Here is a 16,963-nt window from a genome sequence, read left to right as displayed (position 1 = left end):
AATCAGTTAATTTACTACAGGTTATTAATCGAGAGGTTATTACTTTCAATTTTGTTATACAAAACTTATTCAAGGAAATCTTTTGTTTTAAGTTTAAGGTTTGATCTTAGCTCGTTTTAGTTTAGCAATAAACATGGTGCTTACATTGTCAGTTCAGGTAAGTTTCTATAATATTATATGTCTTACCATTACGAAGGAATAATTAGTAATCTAAAACTAATCTATGTGATCCCTTTCTCGAAAAGAAGAATATAGTTCGTAAAAATATAAGTAAGCTACATATCCAAGTATTAACTACAAGTACTTATTAAAAGTAACACAAGTTTTATTTCACTATGAAGCAAAAATTCAGTATTGCTTACACGTTTTTTAGAACTTACAGATTTAATCGCCCATTATCAGAGAGATTATCAAAATTGTAACAGGTACGTCCATAATATTTTTTTTTGCTAAGGGGAGGGGGAATGGGGTGGTAAAAACAAAAAAGAGGTGGGTTGATGTAAATATGGTCTAAAGCAATTTTAGAAAATAGAAAAAAAAACAGGAGATTTTTAAGAGGGCCAATGTAGCTGCAAATTGTTTTGTTGAAACATAAATTAAAATATTGGTGATTAAAATATTAGTGATTAAAAAATATATTTACACAATGAAAAGTCATACTTTATCCTTAAACTCTTATAATTATTTATAGTAATGCTTCCTTCTGGTAATTGAATCGACCCTGAAACTTCAAATGAACAGATTATAAGTGGAGACACCCTCTACCCAGTCCTCTGCTTTTTACTCTAAAGTTTTAATCAGCTACGAGGAAAGTGTTTATGAGCGTAATAAATGTGCAACCGATTGCCTTTTAAACTATCTGTGCACAAGATTGATTTAAGGCAACGCCATCAGTAACTTCTTCCATTCTTTAGATATTAAATAAAAAAAAGAAGTTTTTCAACTGAAAGTAAAGAGCAACATTAAAACTTAAAATGAACAGAAATTATTGCGCATGAGAAGGGGTTCACCCCCTAGTCAATACTTCGCTCTATACACTAAAGTTCGAAGCTTGTTCTAATTCTTTAAGAATAACTCCTGAACTACAAAGGCCGTTTAATTAGAATAAACAACTCTTTTGAAAGAACTGAAATTTTAGCGTAAAGAGAGAGGTATTGACTAGGGGGTAAGCCCACTAACATATGTATTAATCTCTGTTTGTTTTCAGTTTTAATGGTGCTCCTTACTTTGAATTGTAAAAAACTTGTTTTTCTTTTATTTAATTTTTGATCCTTTTTAAATAATACTGAAAATCATGCACCGTTTCATAGAAAATTCCCTTCCTCCATGGAAAAATCATTCCACGTAACCCCGAACCTCCACCCCATCAGAAAAATATCTCCTGAAGACATCCTTATACCTCCCAATAGCCAATACTATATGTAAACAATGGGCAAAGCTCATAACTTGCAGCCCTTCCTTCGGGACTCTGCGGGATTAATTCATCCTCAAAGACATAGTTAATAGATTTTTCGACTATGCTGAACAAAATGGCTCTCTCAAAATTTTGGTCAGAATATTTTGGGAAATAATGAGTGTGGGACCCCTCCCAATTTTTCGGTCACTTAAAAGAGAGCTATAACTTCTAATTTATGTTCGAAGGAGCCCTCTCGCGATATTTTAGTACCACTCGGTCGATCCGATCACGCCTGGGAAAAAAAACACGCATCTATGATCTTTTTTCTGACAAAAAAAAGAGGCGAAATTCCACATTTTTCCAGATAGAAACTTGAATCCTCTACAGTAGGATTCTCTGATACGATAGTCTGATACGATAGGATTCTCTGAGAGTCTGACGGTGCGATTTTCATTACGATTCTATCGCTTTTAGGGGGTGCTTCCTTTTTTTGAAAATTAGTTAAATTTTCTCAGGCTGGTAGCTTTCGATGGGTAAGGCTAAACTTGGGGAAACTTTTTATTTGAAATCAGCATAAAAGTCTAATTCTTCTGATGTATCTATTGGTATCAAAATTCCATTTTTTAAAGCTTCGATTACTATTGAGCCGGATTGCTCCTTACTTACAGTTCGTTGCAACAATATGTTTGATTATACTTTCTATTCCATTTTATTTTGCTTCCCTCTGCAGCTATTGTTCATAAAGCATCAGGGACAAAAATTCAAACATTAATAAAAAAAGCCACGGTTTAGAGGAGGGCAGCCCTCTTCATATGCAGAATTCTTTTGGTTTGTTTTAAGTTTTAGCAATGAATTTTACTTTTATTTAAAAAAACTGATTTTAATTTATATTTTTTTTCACTTTTTATAATACATCCAGAGCTTCACCCTTGATCTGACGAGGTCTACCACCCTCTTAAACCCAACTCTTTAAAACACGGTATAGTCATTGCAGGTAAAGGCCACAATAAAAATAGCTATTTAATGTATTTGTTTTTTCAAATAAACTTTAATTATCCAAAATTGACTTCTGTGGGGGTGATAAAAGCCGAAACTGACCAACAGTGCTAATATAGAACACTATACGCACATTCACACATACATATATAAATATATACACACATACACACCACACACACACACACACATATATATATATATATATATATATATATATATATATATATATATATATATATATATATATATATATATATATATATATATACGTGTGTGTGTGTGTGTGTGTGCGTGTGTGTTTACATCTACATATTATTTACAGCAGAGAAATCAAAGGTTATAACCATAACCATCTGAATGTTCATTCAATTATCTGTAGCATCTTTCAAAGGGCATCTGAAGACATGGCGTTTAAATAGTTTTTTATTCCTTAACAAAGTTCTAAGTACCTTCCCCTTCCCCATTACAGAATAGACTGGAAAACATTCTAATAGATTATTTGAAACTATGGAAGAATCTAGAGCTATTATTTTTATAGGGCAGGGGCATCAATTCAAGAAAGGGGGACGGTGGTACTTGCCCCCCACCTTCTAACTTTTTTTCCTTCCCTATATTTAAAAAAAAGTTCTTTTTGAGTATTTTCATAAAAAAATACCTTCTATTTAAGCTGTTTTCTTTGAAAATAAATGAAAAAACAATAAAATTGTCTTCTTGGATTTTGAAAAAAAAAATGTGCTCTCCCCTTTAATTTCCGTAAATAATACCATTGGGAGTCCTAGTTCTATTCAAGCGTATGAAATTTATATTCTATTTCAGTTGTTAAATAAAATACTTATCGATAAAGCTTAGCTATGACTAAGGGTTGGTATCCTATTTCGTTGTTAAACTGAAAATTTATCAACTGAAATAGGATTCGACGACACATAGTAACTAAAAGTTAAGATAATGCAAGAGTCTCTTGAAAAGTTTTTTTTTTTTCTGGGGTATGCTTCCATATTTAACTTACTTAGTGGCTTGATTCTCTAGGGTTGTCTCTTACTATTGCAACTAAGAAAAAGCCATACGCCTTTTGCTGTTTGTAATTATCTTTGGAAAATGTGTCACGTTTTTTGTGTCAAGTAGTTTACGTCAACCTAAACTACTACGTCAAGAGAATTGATTGGTTATCATACCTACAGCAGTTGCTTGACCCTGACAAATCACAGCCCATAAGTGGGCTGTGATGGGCTGTGCAAATCACAGCCCATAAGTTCAAAAATGCGTTTTGAAAAAAAAATTGCCATCTTTCATTAATTCAGGAATGGTAACTATCGTTTCGTCTTAAATAAAGGATTGATATAGTTCATCGTAAATGGAATACTTTCAGAAAATGCTAAAAAGGGAAGATTATCTCACCAAAAGCAAGTATGTATTCGCTACTACTAATGCTACTATCAATACTACATTTACTACTACTTTTACTACTATTACTACTACTTGGTATCCTATTTCAGTTGTTAAATAAAATACTTATCGATAAAGCTTAACGATGACTAAGTGTTGGTATCCTAATATACTTCTAAAAATTACCACCGCACCCAAACTCAATCTAACTGCAACAGTAGTACTGAGTATTCAAAGTAAAATTTATTTGTATACAAAAAAATCAGCTACAAAAATTTCATGAACAATTATTTGCCTTAAGTTACTGATGAGGTTTGGGAAAAGAGATTCGGAAAATGTGCTTCTCAAATTACTTGACTAAATTGTATAATCTATTTGTCAAACTATTTGTATTCCTTTTTGTTATTTATTATTTTGATAAGCTATATCAAGCGCAATCAATGGTCCACTTACTGCAGGGACTAATTTTTTCTTTGCTTACCCTTGGCAAGAGTATCATGCGTAATATGGAGCAAATCACCCAAGACTTTTGTAGTTTCCCCAGATTTCTCCAGGTGCCCGATCTTGAGATTTATCATATCTGACTGAGTTCACGGAGTCACACTGCTATCTCCCTTCCGTAACTAATTATTCAGTAGCACCAGGACTCGAACCCTTACCCCAAAGAATACACAATTCAAAGTTCAGGGCCAAAGCTACACTAGGGCGGCTAGAAGCAACTGACAACCAGTGTAAATGCAAATCTTGGTTCACGGTGCAGTCAAATTTGTCCGTGCGTCAACTTGATCTAACTAATACTTTATAAATGGAAAACAATCACGTATCGGAAAAGAGAAAATGAGAGAAAGATTACACACTAGACCCATGTGGAGTTTTATTTCCATGGATCTATTAAATTTTTTCACTTATGGTGCGAAGAAAAATTGTAGTATATTAATTATTTGTGATTATAAGGCCATTTTTATGTCTTGAAAATCTTATGAATAACCCAAGGGCTGTTTACCGTCTCTTATCTTTCGTCTCACCGAAGGTGGTAAAGTTTTCCCCATGAAATTGCACAAGATGTCATTTGTACAAAAAAAAATGATTTTCGAAATTGAACAAATTATTTCTTAATAATATTATGAAGAGATTAATCAATCAATCATTTCACCAATCGCCCTAAGAACACAAAGGAATCAATTCAACTACATTAAAAGAGAATTTCTTTCAGGTTGTTTTGGTAGTTTTGGTAATCTCTACTGCCAATGGAGACCCCAAGTATCAAGACAAGGGTCACAAGCCTGGAAACCATGATTATGATGCAGTACCGACCTGTGCGAAAAAAACAAACGAGAATTTCTGTTTGGAAGACAATGAGTACCCAGAGTAAGTTACATTGATTTCATTCTTCAACTTCTAAGATTACCATTTTCAGTAAGTCACATTAGTTTTGTTTCTTAGCTTCTAAATTACTATTCCAAGTTACGTTCGTAGTTACATTACGAAGTTGCGTAAGTAGCTACGCAATGAAAATTCATTTTCATTTTAATAAATAACATTTTAGTCAAAAAATTTGTTTCTGTAAGTCTTTTTTACGCGTAATGAAACGTCATAGTTCACATGAGAGAGCCAATGTCTTTCCACTTAAATTTTTTAAGCTAAGTTCTGGAAGTACCAGCTAGGCGTACTATAAGTTTGGATTTTAAAGGTCCATAGAAAACTGGATTTTTGGTCCATCGATGCTGCTAATTATTAAATAACGAAAACTTTTTCCAGAAAAGAATATTTTCAAAGGAAATTAAAGAGCTGTATTAAACCAAAAACGAGCAGAAATGAAGTCCCATAATAATTAAGACTTGAAATAATATAAATGACTATTAATGATTAAATGAGAACACAAATACTATGAATAATCAAATCGAACTTAAAACAAACAGAAATTACCACAAATAGGAGAAAAGCAAACACCATCTAATTCTTCTAGAGGTCAATGCGTCATTTACGCCTTACTAAAAAAAAATTTCGAGCAACATGTTTTTATCTGTCATAACATCAACAAGAATACAACAAAAAATGATATCTCAAGGCTAATTAAGGCTTACAAATCCTTGTGGTGCTACATGTCCCCTTCCCTCCCTGTCAAAACTTCTAAAAGGCTTAACTCTCATTTACACTTCATTGAAAATTTGTATTTTGAAGAGCATAGTTGTTATATCTCAAAACAGTAGCAACAACAAATCAGAAACTGGAAATCACAATAATAAAGATTACTGAAGAGAACTAAAGAAAGTAGTCAATTTAAATATATATATATATATATATATATATATATATATATATATATATATATATATATATATATATATATATATATATATATATATATATATATATATATATATATATATATATATATATATATATATATATATATATATATATATATATTTTAAAACCCATTTTTAATTACAAAAGGTTTTGAAATACATTAATTTCCTTCAAAATGAGAAATTAAACAGCTTTCTACGACGTTCAAGTGTGCCGATAGCTGTGCAGGAAAAGAAAAAAGGCACCGTCGATGCAGAATATCGTAGTTTAAGCAAACTTACCTGCTTTTAAAGCTTATGGATTTTTTGCGTTATTCAAAGCCAATGAACTGTTAATTTCCTACTTAGGGGTTTCAAAGAAATGTGATTCTAATAGCCCACTTTATGTTTCGATCTGCTCTGGAGGAGCTAAGGGCTACTGTATTTCTTAGTATGAGACGTGAATTTGAATTTTGAATTAATGAACTTTTTATTACCTACTAAATTACAAAAACTATAAATACACATAACCGCCGGGGGAAGGCTCAAACAGCCTGATATTTGACGGCTGCAATCCTATAATTCTTAACCTAATTAATTAAAAAAACAAATATTAAAGAAGGACAAAAATACTCTCACTTAATTACCCCTTAATACCAGAATATACATAAAAAAAAGGCTAACAATAATAATATAATGAAAAAAAGAAATCACCAATGCAAAAGCACCAACACATAAGAAAAAAAGACAGAAGGAGAAAAGGAAGACTGTTTTCGTCCATTAGTAATTAATATAGATCAGTACCTGAATGAGGCCTTTACCCTGCTCATCCATACAATCACATAGGTCAAACAGCATAGCCATACACAATCAACCATAAAGAACAATCCACTCCCAATAAACGTTTTTTTTTTTTTCTTTAAGCGACCCAATATGTTCCGCCTTCCTAATGCCAGCTGGAATATAATTCCAAATAGCCGGAGCTAAATATCTAGTTCCTAAAGCTGCACGTGTGGTGTTTGGTACTCAACAATCAAATTATCTGCCTCTCTAGTCTCATACCCATGGAGTGAAAGATTTACTCGAAAGAAACTGGTAAAAACTGGAGGACATACATCATTGCAGCATCGATCTGTAAAAACAGCAGCTTGATAATCCCGAATCTGACCAATGTTAAGCACTCGTAATTTCTCAAAAATGACGCAGTATCATTCATATTTTCTACATAATTACCAAGAAGACATACCGTTTTATTTTGTAGGATCTGCACTCTTTTAAAATTTGCATAGAAATTACTAGACCAAAGGACACAACCATGAGAAATATAAGGCGCAACAATGGTTTGATATAATGATAAAAGAACTGATAATGGTAAAACATGCTTTAATCGACGCTAAATTCCCGAACCTCTAGCAACTGTAGCTGCAACAAGATCACTATGGTTCTTCAAAGATAGATTACAATCATGCTGGAATCCCAAATAACGCATATCATACACCTGTGAAAGAAGCCTACCGTTAAAAAATATCTTTTTATGAACACATGGAGGCTTACCAACTCTCCTATAAATCATAAATTAGTTTTATTAACGTTCACTGACAAAAGGCTCAAACTTGTAAATAAAAAAAATATTTACTTTCAACAACAAATCATCGACAGATCTACTAGACACAGTTAAAGCAGTATCATCTGCAAAAGTCGTAATACAACACTCAGGTAAGTAGAAACGCATTGAATCAACATACACATGGTACAGAAGTGGTCCCAAAACAGACCCCTGAGGTACACCACAGCTCACTTGAAAAGGAGAACAAAACACATCATTTAATACAACTTGAATAGATCTACCACTTAGAAAACTATGAAACCACTTTAAATAGTTACCACGAACTCCAAGGGATTGTAGACGTTTGAGTAGAATATTAAAATCCACTGTATCGAATGCTTTTCTAAAATCGATAAAAACGGTCAAAGGGACTTCACCACGTTCAAAGCATTTATTTACAGTATCACAAAGGGAATGCACGGTGTCCAACGTCGAGTGACCTTTGCTAAAGCCAACCTGGTTTTCACTTAACATCCCCGTTTTCATAAGGTTATCATAAAGCCTTTTATGCACAATTTTTTTTTAATATTCTCGAAAACAAGGGTAGGATTGATATGGGTCTATAATTCTCAATTTCTAGCTTAGAGCCACCTTTGTGAAGGGGGATTACTTTTGCCCTTTTAAGTGCATCAGGGAATATACCAGTTTGAAGGGAAATATTGATTACATGAACTTGACATGGCATTAAATAACACATCACTGACTTAAAAGTTTTCAGATTAATGCCATCTGTCCCTGCTAAATTCGATTTGATTGTTTTCACAACCTTCAGAATTTCATCTCCAGTTCAAGGCTGAAATTAAGTTTCATTCTCAATTCCTCTATAATCCACAAATTCATCTTTCATTAAATCGCTATTAAAGTAAATATAAGGTCTGTTACTAGGCTGCGAGCTACCGCTGCAACCCAGGCATAATATGATACTCATTCCTGAAAATCTCATCAATTTTTTTTACTAATAGTGCTGAAAAAAAGTACCAGGGACACTAAAAAGAAAAATCAGATTCTTAAAAATGGTTAACAGGAAACTTATACAAAAATTTACGCATTAAAAAACTAGGATAATCTAGGAGCTGAATGTTTAATGCAAAAGATGTTCAGTGCGTTCAGTACAGTTTTAGCACTTAGTGGGTTCAACGTTTAAAACAAAGAACATGAGGGAAATATATTAGGTCTAAAAAATATAAATTTGCTGATTGCGGTAGCAAAAGGCAAAAACTACCATTAATTGACAGTAAACTGGACAAAAAAGAGTGATTGGATGATTAAAATAGTGCAAAGATATAACCCTAATATCTTGTTTCCAGACAGGAATTGAAAAGAATGTATATATATCCTTGAACAGATATAAACATAAGTCTTGCATCAATATGTATATTATTAAAATTCTCCAAAAATAATCACATAAAAATTATTAGTTAACTGTTTTGCCTACAGGAGAATATAACCAACTAGGCTATCCTAGATTGTTGTGTTTATCCCTTTGGTTGATTATTCACACATAAATAAAAATCCTTTTTGCTTCTGATTCGAGATACATTACTTTTCTTACTCAATTTTAACATATTCTGACTAGTCTATATTTGCACGGCACCAAACGGTTGTACTACCCCATCGATATACATATATAATAATGAGAAAGATATATATATAATGCAGCCAAGCTGGTTGACGTAATCGTTCAGTTCAGCGTTCAGTTTGTGTAAACCGGAAAAGTTTCCACTTGTTTCTCTTCACGATTCAGTGTAGCAACAAGGAGAAACTTTACGCAATAAAGAAATCCTGATAGTTGCATAATATTTTTAGGGCTCTAAACGGTTGTACTACCCCTTGATTGTAAAAATTCACGAATATATAATGCAGCCAAGTTGGTTGACATAATCGTTCAGTTCAGCGTTCAGTTTGTGTAAACCGGAAAAGTTTCCACTTGTTTCTCTTCACGATTCAGTGTAGCAACAAGAAGAAGCTTTACGCAATGAAGAAATCTTGGTAGTTCCATAACAGCCAAAATAAAAAGTTTTACAAGATCAGGACTTATAAGAAAGTTCATATTTAGCAAAGCACGAATGACCCTCTGACGATCGGAAATTTTAAAGGGCGTTATCCCTACTCATGTTCGTGCTAATTTCTATTTGTTCGAAGTTAGATAAGAAAATTAAATGTAAATGCTATTAGTTAACATGTAAGTAACGGGAAATAAAGTAATATATGGCCCTTGCTCTAGGGACTGTGGGGGTCACACTATCCCTGGAGATATATTTGTTTAGCCTTTCGACTATTAAAAAACAGCAGCTATCTTAACCTTTTGAATGGACGGTAGGTGGAACAAAGGGCACTGTAGGGAGGTTAGTCGCTTACCAATCACTTTTGATTGTTAAGAAAGACATATTAGCCCCATGATTTAGCCCCAAACTTTTCACCAAGTCCCGAAACATCATCGACTTGACAACTCGACGTTCTCTGAAATTTTCTACTTAATAACCTAAGCCGTTCCTAAGATATGGTAGACACGAAATGTAGAAACCTAACAACACATATAGTCTTTTAATTTTTTGATACTTTCTTGTGTTGTAATTATTAGCCCCACCGAACCTTAAAGTGAAAAAAAAAATTCAGAAATAAATACAAAAATTGCTGACCTTCTTCCTCCTCCCAAACGCTAAATTTGAATTTCTCTTACCCCTTTCTTCTCCTTAATTTCTTCCCCATGCTCTTTGTTTACTATCGACGACGGATAAATATATTATCTATGATTTACATCTCCTCCCTCAAGTCAAGATTGAAGGTTGATTTGATCTTCCACCAATGCCTCATTCAATATTCAACTTAATCTCATAGGATGTGACTTTCCATTCTTGAGATATTGCAGACACGGTGTTTTGATAACCTGGATGCATGCAGTGTATATTGTTTTTGTTCAGTATTGTCCTCAAAATTCCCTAAGAATTGTGTCTTAATACCCTCTGAATATCCTGAGATATAGTAGATACGCTATTTTGACCACCTGGGAATATATAGAGTCTTTTGAATTATTCGGTTGCTCAACCATGCATAAATTATAAGTGTCATACGAGCTTATAGTACAAAATCATTATATTTGTCAGGATCAGAGAAAAAATTGGTTAACCTAGTTCCTCCCCTAAAATTAAGCTTGAGATCCCTTTCCCTCATCGTCCCCCTTTTTTGTCCAGGAGTCTTGAAATTTTGAACTCCACTTCCCCAAACCGCTCCAAAGATACTGCAGACATGGTATGTTGATAAAATGGATATTAATAGTATATTTAAGTTTACATCTACTCCCTCCCCCTTTGCTAAGTTAAATGTAAAACAGACTTGACTCCCTCCCTTTCCAGTACTCCCTCAAAGCTTAAACTTATTCTTTTAAACCATTTCTGAAACATTGCAAACAATTTGAAAATTTAATGGCATCTTTTCTGGGTGCTCATGTTGTATTTAGAGCATACTCTTGGAAAACTCAGAGAAGAGCTCAGAAGAGCTCAGCTTGGAAAGCTCAGAGAATCTTGGCATGGCAGATGCGATCCATCTCCTCAATCCATCTCCAGTACGTACGATCCTGTTCAGGTTCAGCTGCTTCTAGAAGGTCTGTACCGATAAAAGACTACACATTACAAGAACAAGGGGAATGAACAAAAATTGAGATGCTATATGTATACACGCAGCACAGATATAAAGACGAGTCACAGCGGCAAGGCTACTCTTCTTAACTGACTTTAAGTGCTCCATCTGACTCTTAATAAGAGGTGCAATGCATCCACGGTCGTAAGTTAAGGAAAAATTTAGCATCCTTAATTACAAAATAAACATTGTAATAATAAAATAATGAAAAAAAACAATAACAAAATAAACAATCTTAACTCAACTTTTTTATATTACTTGGAAAAAAAAAACAATTCGAAATGAAGAGATAGCTCAAAAATTTGGCGTAACCAAGACATGCAATTTTTAGGTGACAACACTGTTGACTTCTTATTTTGCCAGAAAATTTTGTTTCGATAGTCTTGTTTTACGCTGGGCTATGTCTGCATTAACTTGTCTGGATTATGTCTGGATCATTAGCAGCTAAAATGCTGAATGCTGGAAATGCATTGGTTCTTTTTTCTATGCCAAATATGTTAAACTTTAAGTCAGCTTTAAACAGTAATTCGTAGGTAACATTTTTGTTGACATTTATTTTAATCTCACTATTAAATTGGCTGAGAAATGTGTTTTAATAATCTTAGTTTACGCTTGGCTAAATCTTATTTTCGTTTTTAAGCTATGAAGTAAAGAAAGCTATAGAAGAGCATTTTGCCAAGTTCGACCAATTGTATGCTGATGTGCTGGACCAAGGAACGATAGATTCAGTAGACGGGCTGAAAACCATAAAGGTAGCTTTAAATATTTTATTCAAAATTTAAACACTAAATGAATAAAGAATCCAATAAATGGTAGCTTTGTCTATTTTATATTCACTTACTTGAATACTGAAAATACTGAAATAAAGGTGGCATAAACTTTCGGTCTATATTTTAAATTACATAAGAAAAACAATTTTTTTTTAATGAAAGTAAGGAGAGACATTAAAACTTAAAACGAACAGAAATTACTCCGTATATGAAAGGGCTTTTCCTCCTCAACACCTCGCTCTTTACGCTAAAGTTTGACTCTTTCTCTTAACTCTACTTCTTCAAACAGTAAAAAACTTTAACGTAAAGAGTGGGGCGTTGAGGAGGAAAAGCCCCTTTTACATACGGAGTAATTTCTGTTCGTTTTAAGTTTTAATGTTGCTCCTTACTTTCATTTTAAAAAACTTGTTTTTTTTATTTAATTTTGGACGTTTTTTAATTAATGCATGTTTTGATCTTGGCTCTCCGCACATGAATAATTAAAACGAAATTTATATATTAATTTTTTTTGGCTAAATGGCTTTCTCATAGTTTTAATCGGAAGATTTCGAGAAAAAAGGAGCGAGAGAGGAAGCCTAGGTGCCCTCCAATTTTTTGATTACTTAAAAAGGCAACTAGAACTTTTAATTTTTTACGAACAATTTCATTAGTTAAAAATATACGTAATTTACTAATTAACTTACGTGGCGAACTTCTATATTCGTATGTTTTTATTGCGTATATGAGGGAGTTCACCCCTCGTCGATACCTCGCTCTTTACACTAAAGCTTAAATTCTGTCCCAATTCCTTAAGAATTAAATAAAAAAACTAGTTTTTTTAATGAAAGTAAGGAGCGACATTAAAACTTAAAACGAACAGAAATTACTCCGTATATGAAAGGGGCTTTTCCTCCTCGACACTCCGCTCCTTACGCTAAAGTTTTTTATTGTTTTAAAAAGTAGAGTTGCGAGAAAGAATCAAACTTTAGCGCAAGGAGCGGGGTGTCGAGGAGGAAAAGCCCCTTTCATATACGGAGTAATTTCTGTTCGTTTTAAGTTTTAATGTCGCTCCTTACTTTCATTAAAAAAAACTTGTTTTTTTTATTTAATTTCTGAAAGTTTTTGAATTAATGCATGTCTGATTTTGGCTCTCCGTACATAAATTACTAAAATGAAATTTGCATATTAATTCTTTTTTTTGGCTAAATGGCTTTCTCTTAGTTTTGATCAGACGATTTTGAGAAATAAGGGGTGGGGAAGGAGGTCTAGTTGCCCTCCAATTTTTCGGTTACTCAAAAAGGCAACTAGATCTTTTAATTTTTAACGAACGTTTTTATTAGTAAAAAAAACGTAACTTAAGAATTAACTTACGTAACAAACGTACATAACTTACGTAACTTACGTTACGTTTTATCCCAATTCTTTAAGAATGACCGCTGAATCAGAAAGGCCGTAGAATAAATAGTTGAAATTATTTAAAAAAAACTTAGCATAAAGAGCGAAGTATTTACCTCCTCCTAAATACCTCGCTCTTTATGCTAAAGTATTTTTAGAACCCTTCATATGCGTAATAATCTCTGTTCGTTTTAAGTTTTAATGCTTCTCCTTACTTTCAATTGAAAAACCTTTTTCATGTTTATATTTTCATTGTTTTTTTTTATAGTAATGCTAGAAAGTCCTGCGCCCTTTTCATTGAATTTCTCTTCCCCCATGAAATACTCCTCCAAGGAAAGATCCTCCCATATAGCCCCCTCCCCTGAACCCCACACCCAAACCAAAAAATCCCCCTGATAACGTCGGTACACTTCCCAGTAACCATTACTGTATGTAAACATTGGTCAAAGTTTGTAACTTGCAGCCCCTCCCCCAGGGACTGTGGGGAGTAAGTCATACCCAAAGACATAGTTATTATAGTTTTCGACTATGCGGAACAAAATGGCTATCTCAAAATTTTGATCCGTTGACTTTGGGAAAAAAAAGAGCGTGGGAGGGGGCCTAGGTGCCCTCCAATTTTTTTGGTCACTTAAAAAGGGCACTAGAACTTTTCATTTCCGTTAGAATGAGCCCTCTTGCAACACTCTAGGACCACTTGGTCGATACGATGACCCCTGGGAAAAAAAACAAAAAAAAACAAAAAAACAAATAAACACGCACCCGTGATTTGTCTTCTGGCAAAAAATACGAAATTCCACATTTTTGTAGATTGGACCTTGGAATTTTTTCTATAGGGTTCTCTGATACGCTGAATGCGATGGTGTAATTTTCGTTAAGATACTATGACTTTTAGGGGGTGTTACCCCCTATTTTCCAAAATAAGGCAAATTTTCTCAGGCTCGTAACTTTTGATGACAAAGACTAAATTTGATGAAACTTATATATTTAAAATCAGCATAAAAATCCGATTCTTTTGATATATCTTTTAGTATCGAAATTCCGTTTTTTAGAGTTTCGTTTACTATTGAGCCGGGTCGCTCCTTACTACAGTTCGTTACCACGAACTGTTTGATGACCCCTGAATCACAAAGGCCGTAGAATAAATAGTTGAAATTACTAAAAATACTTTAGCGTAAAGAGCGAGGTATTACGAGGAGGTAAACCCGTCATATGTGTAATAATTTCTGTTCATTTTAAATTTTAATACTGCTCCCTACTTTCAGTTGGAAAAACTTTTCATATTTATTTTTTCTTTCTTTTTTTAAATAATGCTAGAAAATTCTGCGCCCCTTCGTTGAAATTCTCTTCCCCCATGAAAAATTCCTCCATGGAAATATCATCCCACGTACCCTTCCCCTCTCAGCTCCCCCCCCCCTCCCCAAACCAAAAAAATCCCCCTGAAAACGTATGTACACTTCCCAATAACCATTACTATATGTAAACACTGGTCAAAGTTTGTAACTTGTAGCCTCTCCCACAAAGACTGTGGGGGAGTAGTCGTCCCCAAGGACATAGTTATTAGGTTTTTCAACTATGATGAATTAAAGGGCTATCTTAGAATTTTGATCCGGTGACCATGGGGAAAAATGAGCGTGGGAGGGGGCCTAGGTGCCCTCCAATTTTGTTGGTCACTTAAAAAGGGCACTAGAACTTTTAATCTCCATTTGAGGGAGCCCTCATGCGAAATTCTAGGACAACGGAATCGATACAATCACCCCTGGGAAAAAAAAACAACAAATAAACAAATAAACACACATCCGTGATCTGTCTTCTAGCAGAAAATGTGAAATTAAACATTTTTGTAGATAGGAGCTTGAAACTTCTACATTAGGGTATTCTGATACGCTGAATCTCATGGCATGACTTTCGTTAAGATTGTATGACTTTTAGGAGGTGTTTTCCCTATTTTCTAAAATAAGGCAAATTCTCTCTGGCTCGTAACTTTTGATGGGTACGACTAAACTTGTTGAAACTGATATATTTCAAATCAGCATTAAAATGCGATTCTTTTGATGTAGCTAATGGTATCAAAATTCTATTTTTTAGAGTTTTGGTTGCCATTGAGTCGGGTCGCTCCTTACAACAGTTCGTTACCATGAACTGTTTGACAAAATTGGACTTTTTTGGGGGGAGGGGGGCGTTAAGAGAGGTAAAAAGTAAAGCCTATGTTAAAAGTGTCATTTTAACCAAGACTTATGTTGACTTCTTTAGCGTCGTCAGACACAAAACAAGTTTCCTCAAATGAAAGCAAAGAGCGAAATAAAAATTAAAAACGAACAGAAATTATTCCATGTATATTTGCGGGCTTTATTAAAAAAGTATATTACATGATATTGCCTCACTTTCCACCTCTGTGCTGGCAGGCATGTGAATGCAATTTTCTTATGATAAACAGAATATATTTTCTGTGATAAGATTGGTGCCATCGCTCTTCAGCCCTAATATTAAAGGTGTAGCCCAACAAATTTTTGGAAATCATGGAGGTTTGGAGGTTGACTTTCATTATCCGCAAAACCTCTTTCTATATGTATTTGAAGGCTTACAATGAGTTAGACAATTTGGGCATAAAATGAAATTTTGAGGCTTCATGCACCGCCCTTCCCCTACACAAATGTCCACTGACCTTACTCCCTAATGTCTGTTGCCAAATTTCATACCAATTTACTTATTTTAATTTAGCAGAAAATTAAAAAAACACGGTTAAGCAAAGTTTTAAAACAAAAATTAAATGTTCAAACAGTTTGTGGTAACGAACTGTAAGTAAAGAGCGACATGGCTCAATAATGACCGAAACTCAAGAAAAGGAAGTTTTATATCAGTAAATATATCAAAAAAATCGGCTTATTATGCTAATTCTAAATACATAAGATTAATTTGGCTTAGTGTTACGCATATGAGGCTACCGGCCAGAGAAAATTCGCCTGATTTAAAAAAAAGGAGAGAAACAACGCCTAAAAGTCAATGAATCTTAATGAAAATTATATTAACAGATTCAGCACATTGAATAACCCTACTGTTGAGGTTTTTAGCTTCTATCTGCAATTTTTTTTTTTTTTTTTTTTTTTTTTTTTTTTTTTTTTGAAGAAAGATCATGGATGCATGTGTGTTTTTTTATTCCCCGGGAGATTGTATTGAGCCAACACATCGAGCCTAAAACATCGAGAGAGAGCTCATTTGAACAAAAATGAAAAGTTCTATTGCCCTCTTTAAGTGACCAAAAGGATTGTAGGGCAGCTAGCCCCCCTCCCACAACCTTTTCCCCCAAAAAAATGCCCGATCAAAATTTTGAGGCAGCCATTTTGTTTAGCATAGTGGAAAAATCTGGAAAATTATGCTTTTGGAGGTAACATGAACCCCCAATCCCCTAGGGATAAGTCTCTAAGTTTAAAAATTTGCCCATTGTTTAAGTATAGTATTTACTATCGGGAATTATGCAGACATTTTTTGGAGGAGGGGAGATTTTGTGCTCAGG

The 16,963-nt window shown here is 33.8% G+C and overlaps 1 protein-coding gene across 1 annotated transcript in view; it reads left to right on the top strand.

The window, feature by feature from the left end:
- Positions 1-89: 89 nt before the first annotated feature.
- The window catches only part of LOC136031674 (neurotrophin 1-like), a 35,609-nt gene continuing 18,735 nt past the window's right edge, over positions 90-16,963 (top strand). Inside the window, exons 1-3 of the mRNA XM_065711350.1 lie at positions 90-157; positions 4,992-5,146; positions 11,949-12,060. Coding sequence (XP_065567422.1) covers positions 134-157; positions 4,992-5,146; positions 11,949-12,060 — 291 coding nt within the window. The 5' untranslated portion in view covers positions 90-133. The remainder of the gene's footprint in view (positions 158-4,991; positions 5,147-11,948; positions 12,061-16,963) is intronic.

Source organism: Artemia franciscana, chromosome 10 (assembly GCF_032884065.1).
Source record: "Artemia franciscana chromosome 10, ASM3288406v1, whole genome shotgun sequence".
Classification (NCBI taxonomy): domain Eukaryota; kingdom Metazoa; phylum Arthropoda; class Branchiopoda; order Anostraca; family Artemiidae; genus Artemia; species Artemia franciscana.
Note: the sequence above shows the minus strand (reverse complement) of the source record. Positions and strands in the feature narration are given on the sequence as shown.